Source organism: Rattus norvegicus, chromosome 10 (genome assembly GCF_021556685.1).
Source record: "Rattus norvegicus strain SHRSP/BbbUtx chromosome 10, alternate assembly SHRSP_T2T, whole genome shotgun sequence".
NCBI lineage: Eukaryota > Metazoa > Chordata > Mammalia > Rodentia > Muridae > Rattus > Rattus norvegicus.
The window spans coordinates 112,116,602-112,140,693 of NC_141543.1; the positions used below are offsets into that span (position 1 = coordinate 112,116,602).

Here is a 24,092-nt window from a genome sequence, read left to right on the forward strand (position 1 = left end):
GGCGGCTCCGCCCAGTGAAAAGCTCTCCACTTGGAAGGATTCCAGGCATCTAGAACAATGGATCGAGTCCTTCTCTCAGGCTTGGAGTACTGGACTCCTTAGGTTGCTAATTTTTAGGACCACTGTGGTAAATTCAAGGGGCTACGCAGAGAATTCCGTAGATATGCGGTCGCCTACTCATTACCCTTGCGAGACAAAGGAATGCCGCGGAGGGCTGCAGGAGAAAGCGCCGACCCAGTACTATTTCCGGGCCCAGACTGCGTCTGCGCGTCGCGCCGCCTAGTGCGTAATATCAGAAGCCAACCAAGTCGCCCTGGCCGCCAAGGCCTGGTGGCTAGAGCGGCCCGTCCAGCTCGCCTCCTCCCGGATAGAGCGTCGCTTCCGCTCAGAGCCGCGTGTGACCTTCCCGCTTGCGGAGCTATGCTGCCGGCGGCGGCGGCGGCTAGCCGCCTGTGGGGGCCGCGGCTTGGACTCGGGGGATCAGCGCTCCGCCTTGTCAGGTATAGCGGTGGGTATAGAGCGCCGTTGTCGGGGCGGCGGGCAGGAAGTAGGTTCGGAGGGAAGGGGTGACGGGCGCCTCGCCACTTTCCGCGGCCCAGCCTGCGGGGCGTGGAGAGGGCGGCTCGGCCTGGGCGACCTTGGGTGCAGGTACCTGTCGTCCCCGGCTTCCCGCCGCTGAGACCTATCGCAGTGGACGGTAGCATAGCCCGAGCCCCGTGCTTTGGAATGCTTGGTGCAACACTGTGCACCCGCCAGGCTGATGTATTTCATTCAGCCAGAAGCCTGCTGTTCTGAGCAGAATTGCAAGCATAATCGTAGGATCCTGAGACCCTTTGGGAAATGTAGGGAAGCTTTTTCAGGTCCCTGAGCCCCAGCTTGTGGATTCTGGCCCCAGTGGTGGAGGACTGAGCACATGGATCTTGTGCCCTCGAGTCTCCCGCGTCTCCGGTCTTCTCGGGTCTAACGGCTGTTTGCATGGGTAGGCAACAGATGCCCGGTGTCTGTGTGGCGCGGCAATTGAGAAGCAGCAGCCACCGAAGGAGTGAAGCACTCGCCGGTGCACCCCTGGATAATGCTCCCAAGGAGTATCCCCCCAAGATCCAGCAGCTGGTCCAAGACATTGCCAGTCTTACGCTCCTGGAGATCTCAGACCTCAATGAACTCCTGAAGGTATTGGGAGAGATCGGCACAGACCAGGACTAACGACCCTGCCTTCCATTTGAATTTTTACCAAATAAGGGTCAGAGGTCCCTGTGTCTTCTGGGCGTGGTTTGGGAGTCTGGTGATTTATCAAATATACTTTGCTAGGTGGTAGAGCCAAACAGGCTTGAACCTCCATTAGTAAGTACATATAGGGGTGGGACAAGCAGCCACTGAGACCTCTCCTCTATCCTACAGAAAACATTGAAGATCCAGGATGTCGGCCTTATGCCAATGGGTGGCATGGTGCCTGGTGCCGTCCCTGCTGCAGCACCAGCCCCTGAGGTGAGCCTCGGCCACAAGAAGACCCACTTCTGTGTGCTCAGTTAACTGCCAGCCTCAACATCTGATGTATTTCTCTTGTTCCTGCTTGAGTCTACAGCTGTAATTAGTGTGTCCCCGCTGTGGGCTCCCCTGCAACAGTTCTGGGAGCTTTTCCGCTGAAGGCATTCAAGATCTTTGTTCATTGATGTGTATTATTATATGTGCGTGGGTGTACATGAGTAGCAGGGTCAAAGGGCAACGTTCAGGCGTTCCCTCTTTCCACGTGGGTTCTGGGGATCAACCACCTGTCTGTAAGCTTTCCTTCCGCCAGAACTACACTGGCGGGAAACACAGTGATCTGAATAGAGGAGGGGTTACCTCAAACAGCACAGTGTCATAAGTACTATGAAAAGGAAGGAGACTACAGAGATGTTGTGGGAGAGTGCCGGCCTCCGCTGCAAGGCACTGTTTTCAGTTGGCAGGGACTAGGGAAGCAGCTTAAATTGGGTAGAGGCTTGGAATTTTGAGGAAGGCCTCCACAAGGTAACAATGTTGACTGAAACTTGAAGGTGATGAGGGAGAGAAAGCAAGTCATGTCTCAAAAAGATCTGGCTATCAGAGGGTTTCCAAGCAATATTTAAAATCTGAGTGGGGCAAAGCAGCATCCACTTTTAATCTCAGCACTTGGGAGGTAGAGGCAGGCACATCTCTGAATTCTGGGCTTTCCAGGACAGTGCAGTGAAACCCTGCTTAGAGACAAGAGGTTTGTGCGCGAGCCACATGTATGTTGGGAACTTAAAGAGGTCAGAAGAGTGTCAGGTCCCTCGACTGGAGTTGAAGGCTGTTGTTACCAGCCTGACATGAGTGCTGGGAATTGAACTTGGGTTCCTTACTTAGTGCCATTTCTTTAGCCCACACTGAACTTTTGAAACAAGGGTAGGGTTCGTTCCCTAAGCCAGAGTGCTTTTGCAAAAGATCATATAGTATCAGGATACAGGCCCAATCCAGTTGTGTCTCTGATGGTGGGGCTCAAAGCTGGGGCCACAAGGTCTCTGCATCAATTAAGAGCACCATGGGCCCACCTGTCCCACTGTACGTCATCTTGCAGGAATAAGGCTAAAATAGCTGTCACATAGCCAAGCCTGGTTTGGTAGCGTGCGCCTTCAAATCCCAGCACTCAGGAGGCAGGTGAGCATGTTTGAGGCCAGCCTGGTCTACAGAGTGAGCCCAAGGTCAGCTAGAGCTGTTGTGCAAAGAAACTGTCCCATCTCCACCACCACCATCAAAGGTTGTATTGTTGTTGTTGTTTTGTTGTTATTATTGTTATTATTATTGGCTTTGTTGCCTAAGGGATAGTCCTGATTTTTCCATAACCATTTATTATCTGCAAAGCATTTCTTGTTCTCCTTGCCTCATAAGTTCCAGTTGCTTGTTACCTGTACATGCTTGTCTGTGTGTGCATGTGGAAATCTCCCACTTAACCTTGTTTTGAGACATGGTCTTTCCCTTGGCCTGGAACTTGTTGGTAAGGCTAGGCTGGGTAGCCAGTGGGCCCTTGATATCTTGTGTCCACCTTCTCAGTGCTGGGTGCCTCATTTCATTCTCATGGGCTCCCGGCATCCACCTCGGGTCCTTAAACTTGCACGATAAACTTGATGAACGTCTGTCCACCCAAGCCCGTTAGTTACTGGCTTTAAGAGATGTAAAGTGAGTCTGGCAGAGGTGGTGCAGACCTTTAATCCCAAGACTCTGGAGGCTGAGTGGAACCAGTCTGATCTACAGAGCAAGTTCTAGGATATTCAGGGGCTACACAGCGTAGCTCTGTCTTAAAAACTCTAGGGGATGGGGATTTAGCTCAGTGGTAGAGCGCTTGCCTAGGAAGCGCAAGGCCCTGGGTTTGGTCCCCAGCTCCAAAAAAAAAAAAAAAACAAAAAAAACTCTAAAAGTGCATGGGGTGGGGTAGGGTGGGGTGGGGTGGGATGGTAGTAAAAGGCACAGAGCGAGGTTTGTCTCAGGTCGTGGTCCTGTGAATGGTCTTCCCGGTATAGCTTTGTGCAGGTAAAGCTCAGGTTATGCTTGGGTCCTACCTGCAGGTCCTGGTGGGGCAGCCTCACCCCTCCTTCCCCACCTTATCTTTGTCTCCACCCCTAAGGCGGCCGAGGAAGAAGACCTCCCTAAGCAGAAAGAGCAGACACACTTCACGGTGCGCCTGACGGAAGCGAAGCCTGTGGACAAAGTGAAGCTGATCAAGGAGATCAAGAACTACGTTCAGGGCATAAACCTTGTGCAGGTAGGGCCCCACCTCAGCCTTCCCAGATGGTGCCAGAGGCTACTTTCTTACCTGGGCATGTTTATGTAAGTGCCCCAGGTTCTGACTGCTGTCTCTTTTAGGCCAAGAAGCTGGTGGAGTCCCTGCCCCAGGAAATCAAAGCTAACGTCGCCAAAGCTGAGGCAGAGAAGATCAAGGCAGCCTTGGAGGCAGTGGGTGGCACTGTGGTTCTGGAGTGACAGCACTGCTCCAAGGACTTATGGACTAGAGTCCCTGGGATCCAGGCCAAGCTGCTCACCCGCTTCACTCCCAGGCGGTGCGGTACAGTGTGAGCAACAGCTACTGACGCTAGTGACGGAGGTCTCCTGAGAGAGAGACAACATGGACCTACTGTGATGGGGTGGGGCAGTGACAACCTTTGCAGAACTCTCAAGAGATTGCCTTGGGAACTCAAGTGAAGACACCCTCTGGTGGCTACTGAGAAAATATACTATTCAGGCCGGGTGTGTTCAGTGAGTGGTCTGTGTCCCCAGGGCTTGGAGTATAAAGGACCACCTTGAGGCCTGTGTATGTCCTGAACCTCACCCAGGCTCTTTGCCCCTGAATGCCTCCCTGTTGTTCATGCTTGGGGTCTGCAGCCATACATCACCTCCCATTGTTGGGGTGGGGTAGCTAATCTCTGGTACCCCATAATAGGCTGTGTCCACCCAGACACAGCATATATGGAGCTGGGTGTAGGGGAGGGGTTGTATCTTGAGGTTCGGATGGGGAGTTTCCAATTAGATACTTGGAGGGATTGTGTTCCTTTGTTGAAGACAGGGTTTCTATATGTAGCTCTGGCTGTCCTGGAACTTTGTCTGGCTTTGAATCGGATCCACCTGCTCTGCCTCCTGTGTGTCAGCACTGCCCAACATGTACTTGAAGTTTTAGAAGTGACAGTGTGATACTGGCCCAACCTACCAAGACAGCCTTGGGTCCAGCAGAGCCTGGCTGGGCTGGGTAGAGGCCGAGCTGTTGACTCAAGACAAGGTGATTGTCCATGGGCGATACACACACTTAAACTTACAAAATGGGAGTTCTGGAGGACTTGGGGCTGGGGCAAGGTGGCAGAAGAGGCTTGTGCATGCAGGCCTTAGACCCTGACCACGCCTGGTCTGGTTGCCCCCAAGGTGGAGTGTGGGGTAGGTATTTTTGTTCCTAGAGCTCTGAGCAGAGCCTAGGAGAGGAACAAGTTTCTTCAGATGGTTTTAAACCAAAACCCAAATGTTCAGTGTCTGAATCTTCAGCTGGTTTTTAATCAAGACCCAAATGTTCAGTGTCTGAACAGAAGGTACCCTCTGGCATTGGTTTTTCTGTTGGAAGAACTTCTGCAGTTCCTGTAAGAGAGCAGAAGAGGGCAGTGTTGCCTTGTGAGGACTGCCTTGCAATTGGCAGCTCACCCAGCTGTGAGCCAGTCCACTCCATACTACTGAACTAGGAAACTCCAGCTTCCCTGACTGAACTACTGGACTCTGCCTTGGGGATTGCTAATGGCCACACTGTTTGGTTAATGATTGTCCAGCAGCACTTCAGGGCTGTCTCCACAAAGGTGACTACCAGGAAGCCTAGGTATGACTTGCCAGGTCCTGCTACCACCTGCGACATGTGAATGAGCTCAAGAATCCCAGTTTGGACCTGTCCTATGTCATGAAAAACTCACGTCTGCTCTGAGTACCATCTCAGCCCAGGCCAGAGTCTAATCAATGCTGGGCTCATGTTTTCTGAGCTTGAGAACAGATGTGCAAAGGTGGGGGGTGACCGTGGACACCGTTCAGACACTGAACTCCTTGGTCGTTAAGTTAACCTCACACCAGTGATTCTGGACCATGCACTTAGGAGATCTGAAGGCAGCTATAGACCCAGGTATATGGTTGGGCTGATTGGTAGTAAAACTCTTACCTGGTACTTATAAGCTCTGAGCACCTTTCCAAGCACTGCAAGAAAAACACCTCTGGGCCTTAGCTTGGATAAGGTACCTCCCTGACTAACGCAAACCCCTTGGTGTTTCTGGCCATCCCAGCCTTTCTGTACCTGTTACAGATTACGTGTTGCTTCTAGAATACTGCATATGTGTTAAAGGTTTGCCTTCCCAACAGTTTAAGGCCAATCTAAGCCATAAACGTGCTAGATCCTGCCTTAAAGATAAACAAATCCTTAACTCCTGGCCTACATTTTCCAGTTGGGGCTTGTCCTTGTCCTGTACCTTGTAAGCTTTACCCCATGGACTGAGAGGTTTCTGGTCAGTAATGGTTTCCAGCTGTCTCAAGGAAGGGTAGGCTACATATGGTTTTTTTCTTTTCTTTTTTTTCGGAGCTGGGGACTGAACTCAGGGCCTCGCACTTGCTAGGCAAGCGCCCTACCACTGAGCTAAATCCCCAAACCCCGGCTACATATGTATACATCTGTAGCCTGGTCACCTCCATCCTGATCACATAATTAGGCTGCTATTGGATTTGGACCAAATCAGACTAGAAAGAATTGGGCATAGCTTTGTTCCTGTGCTGTGTGAAGATTAGGCCTGCTTCTGTGTCCTAACCCTTGGTCCTGTAGCCCACGGTTCTTACATGATTCTTACATGTAGCTTTGAAGGTGTCTTCAGTATTACATACAAAGCATTGTTTTCTTGCTCAACAGCAACCAGGCTTCCTCTAGCTTACGACCTGTTTGCCGGGCCTGGCAGTTTATGTCTGATGCTTCTCAGTTTCTGGGTAGGGCTGGTCTGTATAGGCAAGACCAAATAATGCTCCTGGTCTCACACCAACTGAATGGTCAGTCATTCATTTTCCCACCCACCCCACAGTGGCTCAGCTAAGTTATCAGATGTTGGCATCTGGAGACCTGCCCAGACCCAAGCAAGGTAGGCATGTTGCCTGTACCTGCTGTAGGAAAGGAATGGATCCAGTGTGGGGAGTGCCCCTCACTCCCTTATTGTTATAGGCTTCCAGTGTAGGGTGCTTCTGGACTTGGTGAGACATGCCAAGGCAGCACAGCCAGGAGATCTTGTATCGCACAACCTTGGAACTATGATAATAAGCATCTCAGCAAGGGAGGCCACCTAGAGTTCATCACGCTTCATACCTCCCTCACTGCTCCGCGCTGGTTGGCCGGGCTGCATACTCAATTTGGATATTCAGCAGGGTCAGTCGGGACCTGGAGCTGTTTGCCAGGTGTATATTAACTTTGTCTTTTGCCTCAGATAGCTATTGAACCAGAGCTGTAGGGCACGTGTCCTTTTTATTCTTGTGGCCAGACTTAAAGCAGCCTTTGGATTCGGAATTCACCTTGCCTAACAGGTGCACCCTCGAACTAGAAACACGTGGATTTCTTTGCCCATTGTTGGGAGGTAGAGATGGGCTTCTGGGACCAGGCAAACTGGAGCTGCCTCCAAGGAGCCTGAGCCAGTAACTATGAAGAATTCACAGCCCAGAACCCTCTCCATGGTGGCTGCCTAGGGCTGTGTCCACAGCAAGGCCTGAGCTGAGTTGCACTTGGCAGGGACTCGCTGGGTGTAGGCGTGGGGGAGGAGCACTGCTACCCTTTACTAAGAGCCTTTTGTCCCTGATTTCTATTTAATTTGCAAGCTGGCCTCAAGAAGGTTTCCATCCCCCTCTACATCTGGGCGGGGGCTGGGCCCTCGGGGGGGATGGGGGACAGAGGTCCACTGCTGCAGCACGTGTCCTTCGCCTGCGTAACACACGAAGTCAGCTCCAGGGCGCAAGTTCAGGCTAGGGCTAGAGGGTGCTGGTAGAAAACCAGCCTCCTGATGACTTGAATGGCAGAGCGCCTTCGGAAATGAGACCAAAGCCATAATCTGGAGAGTGGGGGTGGCCATGGGCTAGCTCCAGCAATTTCATGGTCGACTCCAGTGGATAGCCTATCTCTCTGTTCTTCGCTGCGGCCGCTTTAAGAGCAGAGGCGGAGTCTCCCAAGGCCGGAGTCCGGCGGCGGGCGGAGTCCATAGGCCCCGCCCCTGGGGCCGCGCGGGCGCATTGGCTGTACCGGGCGCGGGCGCTCGGTAGCACTTTGAACCGGGCGTCAAGCGGCTGGAACCGGAGTTGTGGTGCAGACCGGGGTCGGGCCAGGTCGCTGCTGCTCTGGCCATGGCTGAGGCACGCACGTCTCGCTGGTACTTTGGAGGGCTGGCTTCCTGCGGAGCTGCCTGCTGCACGCACCCTCTAGACCTGCTCAAGGTGAGGCTGAGTTTCAAGGCCGAGCGCGCCGGTGAGCCCTAGGCGCTGGGGACCATCCTGGGCCTGGCGCCTATAGGGCGCCTACTTCGGCCGCCGCTTGACTGCGCACCAGGTAATTACCGCCGGTGACGCCCACGACGGCCTGAGCCCCGGCTGCCCCGCTCTGCGCTGCTGGCCTTGGCCCTGAGGGCGCCACTACGCTTACTTCCCGGTAGACAGCGGTGGAAAAATCCCCGGGGACCCTCTGCAGCTGGCGTCCGCAGGTGACAGACAGCTAAGCCTCAGAGGGGACATCCTGTTCCTCAGTTTACCTGTTAGGTCCCCTCTCCCCCACTCCCGCCCCCGGTCCCCGTCTTAACAGATGGCTGTTAAGCTTCAGCTCTGCGCTATAATACTTGTGTGAACTCGGCCACTCTGAGCCTTTCCTTGGCCACAAACATCGGACAACTCTGGTTAAAGTTGTGCATATGCGCAGGTGTTGAGACCCAAATACCAGCCTGGTCGCTGCACACCAGAGCACTTCCACTGCCGGGTGCTTAACACCACCTACTGTGGGGGTTGGGGGATGGAAATCAAGGCAACAGGCTGGGTGGTGGTGTGACCTCGGTCATCTGCTTCTGTTTGATTCGTTGCTATATTGGGATCAGCACCGTCCCTCGTGAACTAGGAGATCCTCAATTCATAGGGCTCTGACCAGTAAGATTGACCACCTCACCCCGAGAAACAAATGAGACTCGTGGTTTTGTGTAGTTTTGTTTTGTTTTTTCCTTAAAATACTTTTAGTGCAAACTAAGACAGTTTCTTCCTGTTCCCCAGGGACATTCTCGGGGAATTTATTCCTGATTCTGTCTTACCACAGAGAACAAAGAACTTAACCCACTCTGCCCAAGGGGTTCTGGCTGTTACTTCAGCCTGTGGGCGAGCATTCACCCTGGCTGCCACCTCCCTCATACACACACACACACACACACACACACACACACACACACACACACACGATTGGCCCCTGAGGTCTGAGCTGGTGGTCCAGCCTCAAGCAGTTTCTACTAGCTCAAGCGTCTAAACTAGTCTCTGACTCCTCTCAGGGACTGAATTTCCTAAGAAAGGTAATCACTTTTCTTTCTTTATCATTTATTTGTAGCCCAGGCTTACCTTGAACTTGTCCTGTGCATAATGCTGGCTTTGGACTCCTGCTTCTGCCCTCCATGTGCAGAGATTTCAGGCACCCATTATCCCTCCCAGATAGCTTTTCGAATTACTGGCCATTGGGTACACGTGAGGACTGAAACCTCACGTTTCCTGGGAGCAGAACAACCAGGTCCAACCCCTGGGCATTGCCTCTGTCATGTATTATATCAGGAAGAGGAAGGTACTGATTGTTCTAGGAGGAACTTCTTGACTGTATTTTCCTTTCCTAAATGTACCTGCAGCCTTCTCCGTCATGGGGATCGATCGGGCTAGCTCGCTAACCCAGGCGTGGGCCCTGGAGACTCATTCACTTCACTCCTAGACAGTCCTTTTGGGTGTTGATAGACTGTGACGTGAAAGTCCCAGGTGGTCATTCACTGTTCAAGTGCCCTCTGGGTTTCACTGCTTCTCGGCCCCACCCCCACTCGGATGTTCTCTCGCTGCCCCGAGGAATGAGAAAGACTGCTGTGAACGCGTGACCACTGGGACGGGTGCCAGTCGACAGTGGGCAGGGTATCCCAGTGAAGACTGCTCACGGAGACCATTCGAAAACTTGTATGATTTTGTTTTAAGAAGACAGGATCTTACTCTGCCTCAGACTGACCTCAAACTCATGATCCTCCTGACTCCACCTGGGTGTTAGCATCATGTGCCTGAGCTACTTGGTCAGCTCTGAAAAGGTGTTGTGAAAAGCTTCGTGTCCTCATGCACAGGAGCTGTGATCCTCACAGCCACCGTTCCTTGGACAGCCCTTGACCCTCCTCTGTCCCTCTTGGTCTGTGTACTACTGGAGAAGGACGTCCCAATGGCAGAGCACCAGGCCCCCTCTGCCCTCACTATCTTAGCTCTTTCCCTGTGGCTTTGTTGCAGGAGTGTGAGCGTGCTTGTGGGGGCCACATTTTGGCTGTGCACAGGCTTCTTTGGAGTCGGTACCAGGGCTGAGACAGGAATGGGCAGGGCCAAAGATTCTGAGCCTGACCTCAGGCCACCAGGACAGGAGAGGCGGTGAAGCAAGGCCTTGAGGGCTGTAATTGTCACTACTGCATTTACAATTATAGATCCAGGACTAGGCACACCCCACTAGCCTTAGGCCCTTTGGAACCTCTCTACTGCCCTGCCTTGGTTTCCACCCCTCTAGGTAGGGATGCTGACGGCACCAAGTCCACAGGGTACAGATCGGGAAATAATTGATTGATCCTGGCAGTTACCTCATCAGAGCTTGTGTGAAGGCCCAGGCAGTGGGCTCATTGCAATCTTGTTTCTAACAACTGGTGGCTGGGTCAGAGCTTTGCTCTACGTGGACATGACACACCCTCCCTGCCTATGCACAGGTGCATTTGCAGACCCAACAGGAGGTGAAGCTTCGAATGACCGGAATGGCACTGCAGGTGGTGCGAACCGATGGCTTCCTGGCACTCTACAATGGCCTGAGTGCCTCGCTGTGCAGGCAGGTGCGTGCCTACGTCTTGGTTCTCTGGCAGAGTTCCTAAAATGAAAAGTTTTTTTTCTCTCTTGTTGATGTCAGTTTCCTAGGTCTTGGAACCAGCCCCTCAGGGGCTGTCTCTGGGGCTCAGTCCTGTGAAGGAGCCTTAGGGAGCTTCAGCAACTTTCTCTTCCCCCTTCAGATTTATCACAGATGAGACAAAGGGTGGGTGCGCGGCAGGGGGCTGCCTTCCAGTTTCATGAGGGAAAACTGAGGCTGAAAACAACTGGGAACAGCTCCTCTGGGTTTGTGAATCGGCTTGGCTATTTGCAAGCTCAGTGGCTTTAGAATGGACACTGGGTGTCCCCATGGTCCATGGGATGATGACAGGGCCGGGTGGAGTGCCCAGTCCTCTGAGCCAGGCCCCCTCCCCAGATGACCTACTCCCTGACCCGGTTCGCTATCTACGAGACCATGCGGGACTACATGACCAAGGACAGCCAGGGGCCTCTCCCCTTCTACAGCAAGGTGTTGCTGGGCGGCATCAGTGGTGAGCACTGGGTAGTCAGGGCAAGGGCCGGGCAAAGGCCCGGGACACAGGGAACCATCGGGCCCTGACAGGTATATCTCTACAGGTTTAACTGGAGGCTTCGTGGGGACCCCAGCAGATTTGGTCAATGTCAGGTTTGTATGCGCCTCTCCTCCCGCAAAGTCAAGGCAAGCCTTTGCCCAAATTACTCCTAGACTCTGCAGTACACTCAGCCTGGGCCAAACCACTCAGACTCTAAGCCTGGGTTTAGCCAAGTCCTATGATCCTTCCCTTGGGTAAGCAGTCCCGCACTGCTGACCCCAGGCTGACCTAAGACATGGGAGCAAATGTATGTCTAGCCCACCACCCACCCCTGCCTGTCTTACCGTTTCAGGATGCAGAATGACATGAAGCTGCCCCTGAGCCAGCGCCGCAAGTGAGTAGGGGTGGGCTTTGGCCAGGTGGGGGACAGAGGTGAGAGGCCAGGCCAGGGAGGACACCCCTCACCCCCTGCACAGCTCTGCTGTCACGTAACCAGAACTCCCTGACTTGCTCGTGGGTCATATGGAACAGGAGACTAGTGGCTCCACCACACACAGTCACCCTGGGGTCACTAAGGGCTGTCGCCTGGTCCCCTAAGACATTTATGTTCTTTCCTGTGGGAAGAACCTCACTAAACAGAGTTTGTCCCCACACCTGCCTGCTGGAACCTGCTGACACCAGGACTGTCACATAGGACCTCTTGGTAGCTGAGGATAGCCCTAGTCAGGTGTCTACAAATGCACGGGCACCCAAGCCTCAAAGCCCTCTGGGTAGGACACATGAGAGAAGAGCTCACAGCCTGAGGTAGGAGGCTCTCCTTTTAGACTCCAGGCTACCCCTGGGCACCACACGGGGCTTTGGGGTCAGCGTGTTCTATAGCAGCTCCTTGCCCTTCCTGACAGTGTGGTGTCCCTTCTTCTCATAGTCTGAACTACCTCACTTTTTCTTTCACCTGTGGGGATCCAGGCTGTTTCCAGTGTTGTCTCCCCTTTTGCTCAGGTTGTCCTTGAACTATGGTCCTCCTGGTTTGTCCTCCACAAAACTAGGCTGGTCCACTTTCTTCCTTCTAACTAACCTCCTTCCCTCCCGCCTTCCCTCCCTCCCTTCTTCCTTCCTTCCTTCCTTTCTTCCTTCCTTTCTAGTTTCTTATTTTTATTTAATTTTGGGATAGAGTCTCATTTGGTAGCACAGGCTGGCCTTGAACCCTTAACAAGGTACCCATTGAGTACAGTGTTGTTGCAAGAGTTGTGTGGCCCACAGTGGGGATGTGGCTTTTCCTGGGGTTCCCTGCAGAACAGAGGGATGTGGTGAACCTCATCAGTCCATCTTTGTCACCAACAGCTACTCTCACGCCCTGGATGGTCTGTACCGTGTAGCCCGTGAAGGTGAGAAGGAAAGGAATTTTACGTGATTGTAAACATGTATGAATTTGGGGGTACATGTTTACATATATGAGCTGGTGATCTTGGGGTGGGAAAACAGCCTGAGGAAACAGGCAGGGTGGGCAGTCAAGGGTAATGTTGGGGTGGCCTGAGGTGTAGACTGATGTCACCTGTCACTTCTTCCTGCAGAAGGCCTGAAGAAGCTCTTCTCTGGAGCAACCATGGCATCCAGCCGTGGGGCCCTCGTCACTGTGGGCCAGGTAGGGGTCCTGTGCAGGATGGGGCTTATGGACAAACACATATGTCCTATGGCCTGTATCCTCGGAGATTAATACAGCATAGCAGTGAGCTCTGGGAACCTTGGGGAGGTTTGTGCTGTCCTGGGAGAGGGTGGGCACAGGTGGGCTCAGCCACAGCCTGCGTCTGACTTTGAGGCAGATCCTTACCTGCATGTCCAGGTGTGATAATGCAGGTGACGGCAGGTGCCAGCGGGTGCTTACTCACTGTCAAATGTTGTCCTGCGAACCCTGTCCACTACTATCCCTGGTTTGGGGGGCTTCTCTGGCCATAACCATCCCCATTTCTACATGCAGCTGTCCTGCTACGACCAGGCCAAGCAGCTGGTTCTCAGTACTGGGTACCTGAGTGACAACATTTTCACCCACTTCCTCTCCAGTTTCATTGCGGTAAGCGCCCCGCATGGGGATGGGGCAAGCCTGGCACAGCCTCTCTTAACCAAGTTCACAAGTTAGCCCAGGCCAAGACAATTCCTGCCTCACCTCTTGGAGACCCGGGTCTTGCAGCCCTGGGACACTCAGGAATGGAGAGAAGGGTTCTTTTAAGGTGGCCTGTGGGTAGGGGTGCGGTGAGGGCTTGAGCATGCCCCAAGGACCGTTGGCAAATTGCCTCCCCAGGGCGGATGTGCCACATTTCTCTGCCAGCCCCTGGACGTGCTGAAGACTCGCTTGATGAACTCCAAGGGCGAGTATCAGGTAAGACCAGGCTGCATGCTCCAGGGCTGGGCAGGGTTCCTGCCATCTATAGCCGTGCTTGAGGCCTCCTCACTCTCAGCCCTGTACTCTTATCCCAGAGACGGGTTTGGTTCCCACTGGGGCATGGGAGCCTAGAGACAGTTGTCCCCTGCTCCTTTCCATTGCTCAACTCTGGGTAGCACTTGCCTGGGGGTGGGGCTGTACTTTTCCAAGGCCTTGGCCTTGGTTTTTATTTTACAGAGGAAGCCATTCACTTCACACAGTCAGTAGAATCTGACCAGTGTCTTGTCTTGAGCCAGTGTGGTTGGCTATCTCAGGAATCCATCAACTTGGCCGAAGTGACTTTTGTTCTTCTGTCCCTAATCAATGACATTCTGAGCTGCTTTCAGTTCAGGCTCCTGCCATGTCCCTGGGAATGCTCAAGAGCTGCGGTGCCCTCCTGTGCCTGGAGGGTTCATCTGTGCCTTTGAGTGAGAAGCCTCCCATCTCCTTTGACTGTTTCTTGCAGGGTGTTTTCCATTGTGCCGTGGAGACAGCAAAGCTTGGACCACAGGCCTTTTTCAAGGTGTGTGGGGCAGTGGGGCTGGTGGGCATGGGAGAGCAACTAGCCTGGGTCTCCTTGGACCTGACCTCTCTCCCTCTGGCGTCTCCACCCAGGGTCTCGTTCCTGCGGGCGTCCGTCTCGTCCCCCACACCGTGCTTACCTTCATGTTCCTGGAGCAGCTGCGGAAGCACTTCGGTATCAAAGTGGCAACCTGACACCGCCAGGGACACCTGGGCTGCGCTCAGTCGCTGTGCTGAGCCCCTTGGAAGAGTAGGAAGGGAGTGGGCTCCCTTCCTCCTTGGCCTGGGCCCGTGCTGATCCCTAGCAGATTCCTGTTCTTCCCACCCTTGGGCTGCTGGCTACGCCTTCCGACCCTGCCTTGGCCCCACTGAAGTGGCACCTCTGCCCTACTGGCTCCCAGGCTCTCCCCACTGGGACGTCCCATCTTCCTACCCGATGATTCACTCAGAAGAGGTCTGGCCTGGCTGGTGTCACTGTCCCCACCTCCCTGGCTGCTACCCTGCCCTGCCTGTCAAGCCCGGAGAAGCTGAGTACACTTCCTGCTCTTGCTGGCCCACTGAACAGCTTCCACCCAGGACTTGGGTAGTGTGGCAGGGTACAGCCCCTGGCAGCTTCTGCTTACCAAATGACTAGAGCACGCACGCACACACATACACGCATGCACTTACGTCACAAGAGGGACCACCGTGCAGTGTTCTGGAAGGTAGTGCCTTCAGGAGAGGGAACAGGGCAGCAGCACAGATCACCAGCAAACGCCATGACCGCGGAGTCCGGAGAAAGTACCTGGGGTTCCCTGTGCACCTCCCGTGCTCAGCGTTGGCTGCTTTAAGAGTCAGTTTTGCGGAACCCTCCTACTCAGCAGCCACTACCATCATCAGGAACTGGCTGTGTCCCTCATACACCTGTGCCCTCCCTTGCCTGGCTTCCCCCAGGGCCAGGGGCTCATGCTGGAGCTGGGGCTATGATGGATTCATTCTATGTGTCCTCCTAGGACCTGTCTTCCCGTATGGCAGGGGTCACCCCTCACCATCCCTCAGGCTTCAAAGCAGCCTGTTTTCCCTCAAATTGGGGTTGTGTGTATATCAACGTGAGGTTGGGCCCTGTGCCCGTTTGCCTCCCCTCAGCACCAGGCCCTCACCCAGGAGGTGCAGGAGGTGGCAGTGGGCCCAGGGGCACTGCCTACATCTCTCTTCAGGATCTAATAAACCAAGTGGCCTGGGAGGCTTCTCTCTTCCCTGCACACTCCTCACCCACTCCGGGGCTGGCAGTTCTTTGAGCTTCTTCACCACTAAGGACAATGCTGTCTTGTCACTTTGAATCCACAAAATCAGAACCACTTGCATGGTAGAACCTATGGGGAGAATTCTTAGACAGTGGGCGGGAGGAAAGGGAAATACCAACAGCAGCAGGTCTCTCTAGAGCCAGTCCCATGCAGTTGGTCGCTGGCCAGCCAGCATAGAATTGAGGATGCCCTGGGGTCTATAATGAATGCCAACAGACTGAGAGGCCCAGGCTATGGCAGTTGTACTGGCCTAGGCTGGGCCTAGGAGTATTCCAAGTATGTAAACAGAAGCAGGATGTCAGCTAGGGGTACCAGGACCACAGCTCTGAATAAAACTTTACGCTTGGGTCAGAAGAAACCCAACTTCAGGAACCACAGCCCAGGTGCTATCGTGTCATAGGTAAACTCCAGAATACCTAATGACTAGACCTTGTGGGTACCAGGCTCTACGGTGTTGGGCCAAACCCTGGGCTTGGCCCTTGGTAAACATGCACTGTGGCAGCCACATGGCCAGCCTCTCCTGTATACCTCACATGTGATACTCTGCCTCCCCCTTCCCATTATAACTGTGGGCTAGCTCATCTAGATAGCAAGTTCCAGGCTAGCCAAGGCTGTGTACGTTTTGTGGAACCTCGGTAGACTAGACTTGCACTCAAACATTGTCTCAAGGAAACAGAAGTTTGTTCTGTGTGCAGTGGCTCATACCTACAATCCCTGCACATGAGAGGCAGATCACGTGTCCAAGGCCAGCATTAGGTATTGAACAAGGTCCTGACTCAAGGGGGCAGGTGGGGTGCAGTTGTAAGGTGTAACCCTAAAGCCCGTGGAGAAAATTAGACTGGCATTCCACCTGTTGGCCCACAAAACCAGATTGCAACTTGGGTAAGCATTCTGGTTGGGGTAGTGCAGGGGGAGACACAGATGGAGCTGCTTCTCCAGACCCCAGCCAACTTCCAAGAACTTGTCCCTAAACCAGAAACCACTAGCTGGTCAAACTTACAGAGCAGCTTTGGTTTGGAGCCTGGAGCAGGTCTTATCTGTGGCACCAGGGCTACTGGGGAAACTAATACTACACATGACTTTCCAAAATCTCCCTGGAGGTGAGAAAGTACCCAGTCTGGTTTGGTGGGGTCAGGCCTGGCAACAGGCCCTGCAGGGCAAGGTGCATAAGCTAAGGTAGGCACCATGGTCTCCCTACCACAGGGGAGGGCAGCTGGAAAAGCTTCCTACCCCTGCATGGAGAGCTACTGAGGGGAAGGGGAAACAACTAGGGCAGGTCAGAGGACAGGCAGAGAGGGGTGCCATCCTAGGGGCCGTCACTCTTCACAGAGAGAGGAGAGCAGTGGGCTAGCCTCACTCCCATTGTTGTGTTGTAGGCTAAGAGCTAATTTCCACTTGGACCCTGGGCACAGCTCCAAGGCCTGAGCCGTCAGCACTTTTCTGTCAACCTTAGGTCTTTTTTTCCTAAAGAATGACTTTATAGTTCACCAAAAAGTGAAAAGTTACTTTTTACTGCCAGCAGAGGTGTCAGGACATGTGTACAAAGAAAAAAAAATAAAAAAACACTTCAAGTGTGTGTGTGTGTGGGCGCGCGTGCGCGTGCTGTGTGAACAAGAACCAAGTTTGGATCCCTGGGTGGATCCTGGGGGAAGGGGGGCAGGGGCGGCAGGCTCTCTGGCCAGCAGTCAATCCAGTCAAGTTGGCAAGATCCAGGTAGGTCTAATGAGAGACACTGTCGAAAGATGGAGAGAGGAAGGCGCTGACATTGACCTCTGGCCTCTAAACATGTACTCATGGACATGTGTAGACACACAATTGTCTTTTCAATAAACGCTGCCGTGAGAGTTGCCCATGTGTTCAGGGATGAAGTTCTGTGCTTACTTCACACCATACACACTGATTAATTATCCTAGATCACAGTCCCATGGGCCAGATATCAGATAGAGAGCAGGAGAGACAGCTCATTGGTTGAGAGGACCGGAGTTCAGTTCCCATGTCAGTGTACCCAAGTACTCACAACTGCCTGTGTCGCTACTTCCAGGAGATCTGGTACCTACCTTGTGGTCTCCTCAGGTACACACACTGTAGAGATAGATAGATAGATAGATAGATAGATAGATAGATAGATAGATAGATAGATGATAGATAGATAGATGATAGATTGATAGATAGATGATAGATAGATAGATAGATAGATAGATAGATAGATAGATAGATAGAGCATACCTACCTTGTGATTTCCTCAGGTACCAGAACGCATGGGCACACACACACATATACATATGCATATATATATATACATACATACATACATACATACATACATACATACATACACACATATATATCAATATCACTAATGGGAGCAGGCGAAAGGCTGTCCTATGTAGCAGGAGAGGCTGTCCCATCTTGGGCTGACGCAGAAAGTGGCTGGCTGGGCTGGAGAGATGGCTCAGCGGTTAAGAGCACCCGATTACTCTTCCAGAGGTCCTGAGTTCAATTCCCAGCAACCACATGGGGGCTCACAACCATCTGTAAAGAGATCCGATGCCCTCTTCTGGTGTATCTGAAGACAGCTACAGTGTACTTATATATAATAAATGAGTAAATCTTAAAAAAAAAAAAGTGGCTAGCTATACTTTGGCCTTGATAGAGACAGTCAAAGAAAGAAACAAAAGGCCCCAGTCTGACGGAGGAGGCAGGAGTTTGCCCTGTAATCCATCAGCCCTGTGTGCCAGTGATCCGGTCACTCTTGTTTCTGATTGTCCCGGAGTTGGAAGTGGGAACAACAATTAAGGAAGCTGAAATTAGGGGTTGGGGATTTAGCTCAGTGGTAGAGCGCTTGCCTAGCAAGCGCAAGGCCCTGGGTTCGGTCCCCAGCTCCGAAAAAAAGAACCAAAAAAAAAAAAAAAGGAAGCTGAAATTAATGACTGACTGGTTACTCTGAGTATTCGTTGCTGCTGCAATATGTGGCTTCATGGGTCAGGTCATAGAGCAGTCTCTATCTCTGTCTCTCTGTGTCCTCCATCACTTGCTCTCCGGCTTGTGTGTTTTCTGGTTCGCTTGCTCTCCTTTCTGGAGCTGAGTGTAGAACCTATAGCCTTATGTATGGTAAGCCCAAGTCTACCACTCCAGCCCGCTTTAAAAAAAAAAAGATTAATTAATTCATTCATTTTATTTGTATTTATTTATTTATTTATTTATTTATTTATTTATATGAGTACACTGTGGCTGTCTTCAGACACCAGAAGAGGGCATCAGATTCCATTACAGATGGTTCTGAGCCACCATGTGGTTGCTGGGAATTGAACTCAGGTCCTCTGGAAGAGCAGTCAGTGCTCTTTTTTTTTTTTTTTTTTTTTTTTTGGTTCTTTTTTTCGGAGCTGGGGACCGAACCCAGGGCCTTGCGCTTCCTAGGTAAGCGCTCTACCACTGAGCTAAATCCCCAGCCCCGCAGTCAGTGCTCTTAACTGCTGAGACATCTCCCCCTTTTTTTTTTTTTTTTTTTTTTTTTTGAGACAGGGTTTCTCTGTGTGTCCTTCCCTGACTGTCCTGGGCCTTGCTGTGCCTTAAACTCACAGAAATCCACCTGCCTCTGCCTCTGCCTCTGCCTCTGCCTCTGCCTCTGCCTCTGCCTCTGCCTCTGCCTCTGCCTCTGCCTCTGCCTCTGCCTCTGCCTCTGCCTCTGCCTCTGCCTCTGCCTCTGCCTCTGCCTCTGCCTCTGCCTCTGCCTCTGCCTCTGCCTCTGCCTCTGCCTCTGCCTCTGCCTCTGCCTCTGCCTCTGCCTCCGAGTGCTGGGATTAAAGAAAGGAGTGCGCCAAGACCACCTAGCTTTAAGAATTTTTGAGGAATGTTATGTATATGTGTGTCTGTCTGTCTAGTATATGTGTGTTTGTTTGTCTGTCGTAGGTTGGTCTGGGTCTAGGTGAGTGTAGTTGCACTTAAGGTCCAGAAGGAGGCATCAGAGCCCCTGGAATTAAGGTAGTTGTGAGCCCTTGGACTTGGGTGCTGGGAGAAAGCCAACTTTGATCTTCTGCAAGAGTAGCAACCATTCTTTATTTTTTTTCTTTTTTTTTTTTCTTTTCTTTTCTTTTTTTCGGAGCTGGGGACCGAACCCACGGCCTTGCGCTTGCTAGGCAAGCACTCTACCACTGAGCTAAATCCCCAACCCCGAGTAGCAACCATTCTTAACCTCAGAGCCATGTATCCAGCCCTTACTTTTCATTCATTCATTCATTCTTTCGTTTATTCGTTCATTCATCTTTGGTCTTGGGGCTGGAGAGATGGCTCAGCAGTCTGGAGTACTAGCTCTTCCAGTGGACCCGAGTTCAAATCCCAGTACCCACATGGCAGCTCATAACTGCCTTTAACTCCAGTTTCAGTGGATATGACACCTTCACACATACATGCAGACAGCCACAGCTCTTCGTGGGATGGGTATCTGGTGAGATTTTGATAAGAACCCATTTCTGAGAGCATCTAACCCACTCCCACCCTTTGGGCGAGGTTTATGTGGGATTTTTAGGTGAAAGACGTCAGCATCTTTAGATGTAAGGTCCTAGGGGAACTGCCTTTGTCAGCTAATTCTGGGAAAGTGTAGAGCCAACAGGGTCCCCAGCTTCTGAAGTTCCCTTCTTCCTGGAAATGAAATCAGGTCTGCTACCTATGTAGCTCAGGTTAGCCCTGAGACTTCAGACTTCCAAAGCCAGTTCTGTTGTATTTCTTCTTTGATTTTGTTTCATTTGACACATTTGAAACAAGGTATCTATCTTAGGATTACTGTGAAACACCACGAACAATAGCAACTTGGGGAAGGGCTTATTTGATTTATAATCCCCAATACTGTTCACCATCCAAGTCAGGACAGGAACTCAAGCAGGTCAGGAGCCTGAAGGCAGGAGATGCAGAGACCAGGGAGGGCTGCTACTAACTGGCTTGTTTCATATGATTTGCTTAGCCTGCTTTTTTTTTTATAGAACCCAACACAATAAGGAAGCCAACCCAGGGATGTCTCCACCCACAATGGGCTGAGCATTCCCACATCAATCAACTAATAAAGAAATGTCCTACAACCCAATCCTGTAGAGGCATTTTCTCAATTGGGATTTCTTCTTTTCAGATGACTCTAGCAAGTTAATATAAAATTAGCCAACACAGTATCTCTATGTAGCCCACAGGGACCTTTAACTCCAAATCCTCCTGCCGCAGCCTCCTACCAGCTGGGATTACAGGTATGTACCAACACTTTGAACGGTGTTATCAATAAGGTTTCAGTGTGGGGTGGAGTTTTATTGTCGTTGTTTGGTTGGTCTCCTTTGTTTGTTTGGGGATGTTTGGGGGTGGTGATGGGCATCAAGCTCAGACTCACATGTCTGTGCTTTCTGAGTGCTGAGCTCAAAGGCCCACCACTACCCCACTGTGACTTTTTTTTTTCTTTTTTTCCGAGCTAGGGACTGAACCCAGGGCCTTGCGCTTGCTAGGCAAGCGCTCTACCACTGAGCTAAATCCCCAACCCCAACTTTTTACTTGCTTATTTATTTTTAATATTTGTTTGGTAGGGGTTGGAGAGATGGCTCAGTGGTTAGGAGCATTTGCTGGTTTTGTAGAAAGGTCAGGATCAGTTCCCTGCACCCACATGACAGCTCAAAATGATTTCGTAACTCCTGTTCTGGAGGTCCAGAACCCTCTCTGGCTCTCTTGGGTACTGGATGTGGTTCATAGACAAACACACCAGCAAAACACCCAAAAATATAAAATAAGGTGTTTTTAATTTTTGAATTTATTTTTCCACCAGGTACGGTGGCACATACCTTTAATCTCAGCACTCAGGAGGCAGGGCCAGGCAGATCTCTGAGTTTGAGGCCAGACTGGTCTACAGATGAGTCTCAGGACAGCCAGGACTACACAGAGAAACCCTGTCTCGAAAAGGCAGTAAAAACTGTAATTGCTTTTATTTGTATGTGTGTATGTCTTTGTGTGTGCGCACACACATAAGAAGTTCCTTCAGGGGCTGGAGAGATGGCTCAGCAGTTAAGAGCACCAACTGCGGGGTTGGGGATTTAGCTCAGTGGTAGAGCAAGGCCCTAGGTTCAGTCCCCAGCTCCGAAAAAAAAGAAAAGAAAAGAAAAGAAAAGAAAAGAAAAGAAAAAAAAAAGAGCACTGACTTCTCTTCCAGAGATCCTGAGTTCAATTCCCAGCAACCACATGGGGGCTCACAACCATCTGTAATGGGATTCAATGCCCTCTTCTGGTGTGTCTGAAGACAGCTACAGTGTACTTATATATAATAAATAAAACTTTAAAAAAAAAAAAAAGAAGTTCCTTCAGAAGCAAGATAAGGGCGTTGCTTTTCCTGAAACAGGAGTCTGTTGCAAGAGTAGTATGTTGTGACTGTTCTCCAAGCCAGCGATCTTGGGGAATTCCGCTATTACCCCACTTTACAAAAAGATTCTCGCTGGACTTACTGACCGTTTACACCCAAAGAGGGTCAGGGAGGGTCATGAGACCCTCATCTGAGTAACCAACTCCCAATATCCGTTGTAAGCCATGACACCTGAGTTACCTGAGTTACCTGAGGCTTCAGGCAGCAGGGCTTCATCAGTACAGCTATGAGGAATCCCTGGTTCCTGCTGGGTGGCCTGTTGAGAGGGAGGAGCACCCCCAACCCCACAAGTAACCCTTCACCCATACACTGCAAATAGCCCAATAAACTCATTGGTTCCTCAGACCGAACTTTGGCAGAGTCGCCCCTGATTGTTTTTGAGTAGACATTGCTCATGTATGTTGAGTAGACATTGCTCATGTATGTTGAGTAGACATTGCTCGTGCATGTTGAGTAGACATTGCTCGTGCATGTTGAGTAGACATTGCTCGTGCATGTTGAGTAGACATTGCTCGTGCATGTTGAGTAGACATTGCTCGTGCATGTTGAGTAGACATTGCTCGTGCATGTTGAGTAGACATTGCTCGTGCATGTTGAGTAGACATTGCTCATGTATGTTGAGTAGACATTGCTCATGCATGTTGCTTCCCGAAGAAGGAATTTTAGCAACAACTGCTGAGCAATCTCCACAGTTGAGGTTTTAATTTTATTATTATTATATTTTATTTTTACACTGTGTGTATATGTGCACACGCGTGCGCGCACACGCGCGCGCGCGCACACACACACACACACACACACACACACACACACACACACACACGAACGAATGTAGGTGCCCTCAGAGGCAGCTGACCTCCTGGAGCTGTTACAGGTTAGTCGTAAGCCACCTAATGTTGGGTATTGGGAATTGAGTTTAGGTCCTACCCAAGAATAGCCCTTGATCTTAACTATTGAGCGCTCTCTCCAGCCCCTTTGTATTTATTTTTAACATTAATTAATTATTGTGCATGTGGGTGGGAGGGTGGGAGGTCAAAGGGCAAATTTCATGAGTGGGTTCTCTCTTTCTACCATGCCAGTGCCAGGAACTGAGGTCAGGTCAGCAGGCTGATGTCAGGGCATGTTTACCCTCTGGGAGCCTTCTCCCAGCCCTGTTGTGCCTTTTTGTTTGTTGAAACAATGTTTCTCTATGTAGCCCTGGCTGTCCTAGAACTCACTGTGTAGAACTCACAGAGATTCACCCAACTCTGCTGGAATTAAAGGCATTCACCACCACGCACAACTCTGTGCCTTTTGACGGTGCCGAGTAACACTTCTTCCTGAGCCCAGCAAAGCATTCCATAACATTCTGTGGAGCTCAGTCTATCTTCTTCCTCCCAGACCACATTCAGATCCTTGTAGTCAACCCGAGGCAATACCACAGAAGGCGATATCACAGAAGAGAAATGATATTAAGATATTAAAACAGCTCGAGACCAGCCTGTCAGTTTCTTTTGCTCTTCTTGCAGCCTCCCTGCCCCACTCCCCTCCTGAGCCTCTCTTAACTATGGATGAAAGGTGTGGCTGCCGAACTGACCCCCATAGTGGACCTTTTCTCCATCTCTAGAGGAGGCGACACCTTCATCATAAAGTTGACCCTACAGCTCAGAGGCGACTTTTTTTTTTTTTTTTTTTTTTTTCCGGAGCTGGGGACCAAACCCAGGGCCTTGCGCTTCCTAGGCAAGCGCTCTGCCACTGAGCCAAATCCCCAACCCCCAGAGGCGACTCTTATAACACAGAAGTGACCCCTACAGCTCAGGGGTGACTCTTATAACACAGAAGTGACCCCTACAGCTCAGAGGTGACTCTTATAACACAGAAGTGACCCCTACAGCACAAAGGTGACCCTTATAACACAGAAGTGACCCCTACAGCTCAGAGGTGACCCTTATAACACAGAGGTGACCCCTACAGCTCAGAGGTGACCCCTACAGCACAGAGGTGACCCCTACAGCTCAGAGGTGACCCCTACAGCACAGAGGTGACCCCTACAGCTCAGAGGTGACCCCTACAGCACAGAGGTGACCCCTACAGCACAGAGGTGACCCCTACAGCTCAAAGGTGACCCCTACAGCACAGAGGTGACCCCTACAGCACAGAGGTGACCCCTACAGCACAGAGGTGACCCCTACAGCTCAGAGGTGACCCCTACAGCACAGAGGTTACCCCTACAGCACAGAAGCAAATTACCCCCACAGTACAAAGGTGACCCTTACAACGTTCCAGTCCTGCCCCTCCTTTCTCTTTCTGATTAGCTTACACCACACCCTCTAGGATATTTCCTGGGTCATTAGTCGTTTTCTCGA

General features: G+C 51.5%; 2 protein-coding genes across 9 annotated transcripts; both read left to right on the forward strand.

Annotated features, from left to right (window-relative positions):
* Positions 1 to 201: 201 nt before the first annotated feature.
* Positions 202 to 4,703, forward strand: Mrpl12 (mitochondrial ribosomal protein L12). The gene is given in 5 exon segments (NM_001029900.1): positions 202 to 500; positions 984 to 1,170; positions 1,399 to 1,485; positions 3,617 to 3,754; positions 3,856 to 4,703. Coding segments are annotated over 5 exon segments (828 nt in total). The 3' UTR covers positions 3,973 to 4,703.
* Positions 4,704 to 7,758: 3,055 nt separating this feature from the next.
* Positions 7,759 to 15,337, forward strand: Slc25a10 (solute carrier family 25 member 10). 8 transcript variants are annotated; one of them, XM_087569600.1, is made up of 11 exons: positions 7,759 to 8,225; positions 10,482 to 10,601; positions 11,009 to 11,123; positions 11,209 to 11,257; positions 11,497 to 11,538; positions 12,486 to 12,529; positions 12,716 to 12,786; positions 13,120 to 13,212; positions 13,441 to 13,518; positions 14,027 to 14,083; positions 14,176 to 15,337. In XM_087569600.1, the coding sequence occupies exons 2-11, from the start codon at positions 10,518 to 10,520 to the stop codon at positions 14,275 to 14,277; spliced, it is 735 nt and encodes a 244-aa protein (XP_087425726.1). In that variant the 5' UTR covers positions 7,759 to 8,225; positions 10,482 to 10,517; the 3' UTR covers positions 14,278 to 15,337.
* The last annotated feature ends 8,755 nt before the right edge of the window (positions 15,338 to 24,092 follow it).

Bases quoted from the DNA above. Each gene is read 5' to 3' on its own strand.
- Slc25a10 (XM_087569598.1), top strand. From the start codon at position 9,798: ATGTGCCTGAGCTACTTGGTCAGCTCTGAAAAG. The intron at 10,602-11,008 runs GTGCGTGCCTAC...CCCCCTCCCCAG, and splicing joins GTGCCTCGCTGTGCAGGCAG to ATGACCTACTCCCTGACCCG. The intron at 12,530-12,715 runs GTGAGAAGGAAA...TTCTTCCTGCAG, and splicing joins GTACCGTGTAGCCCGTGAAG to AAGGCCTGAAGAAGCTCTTC.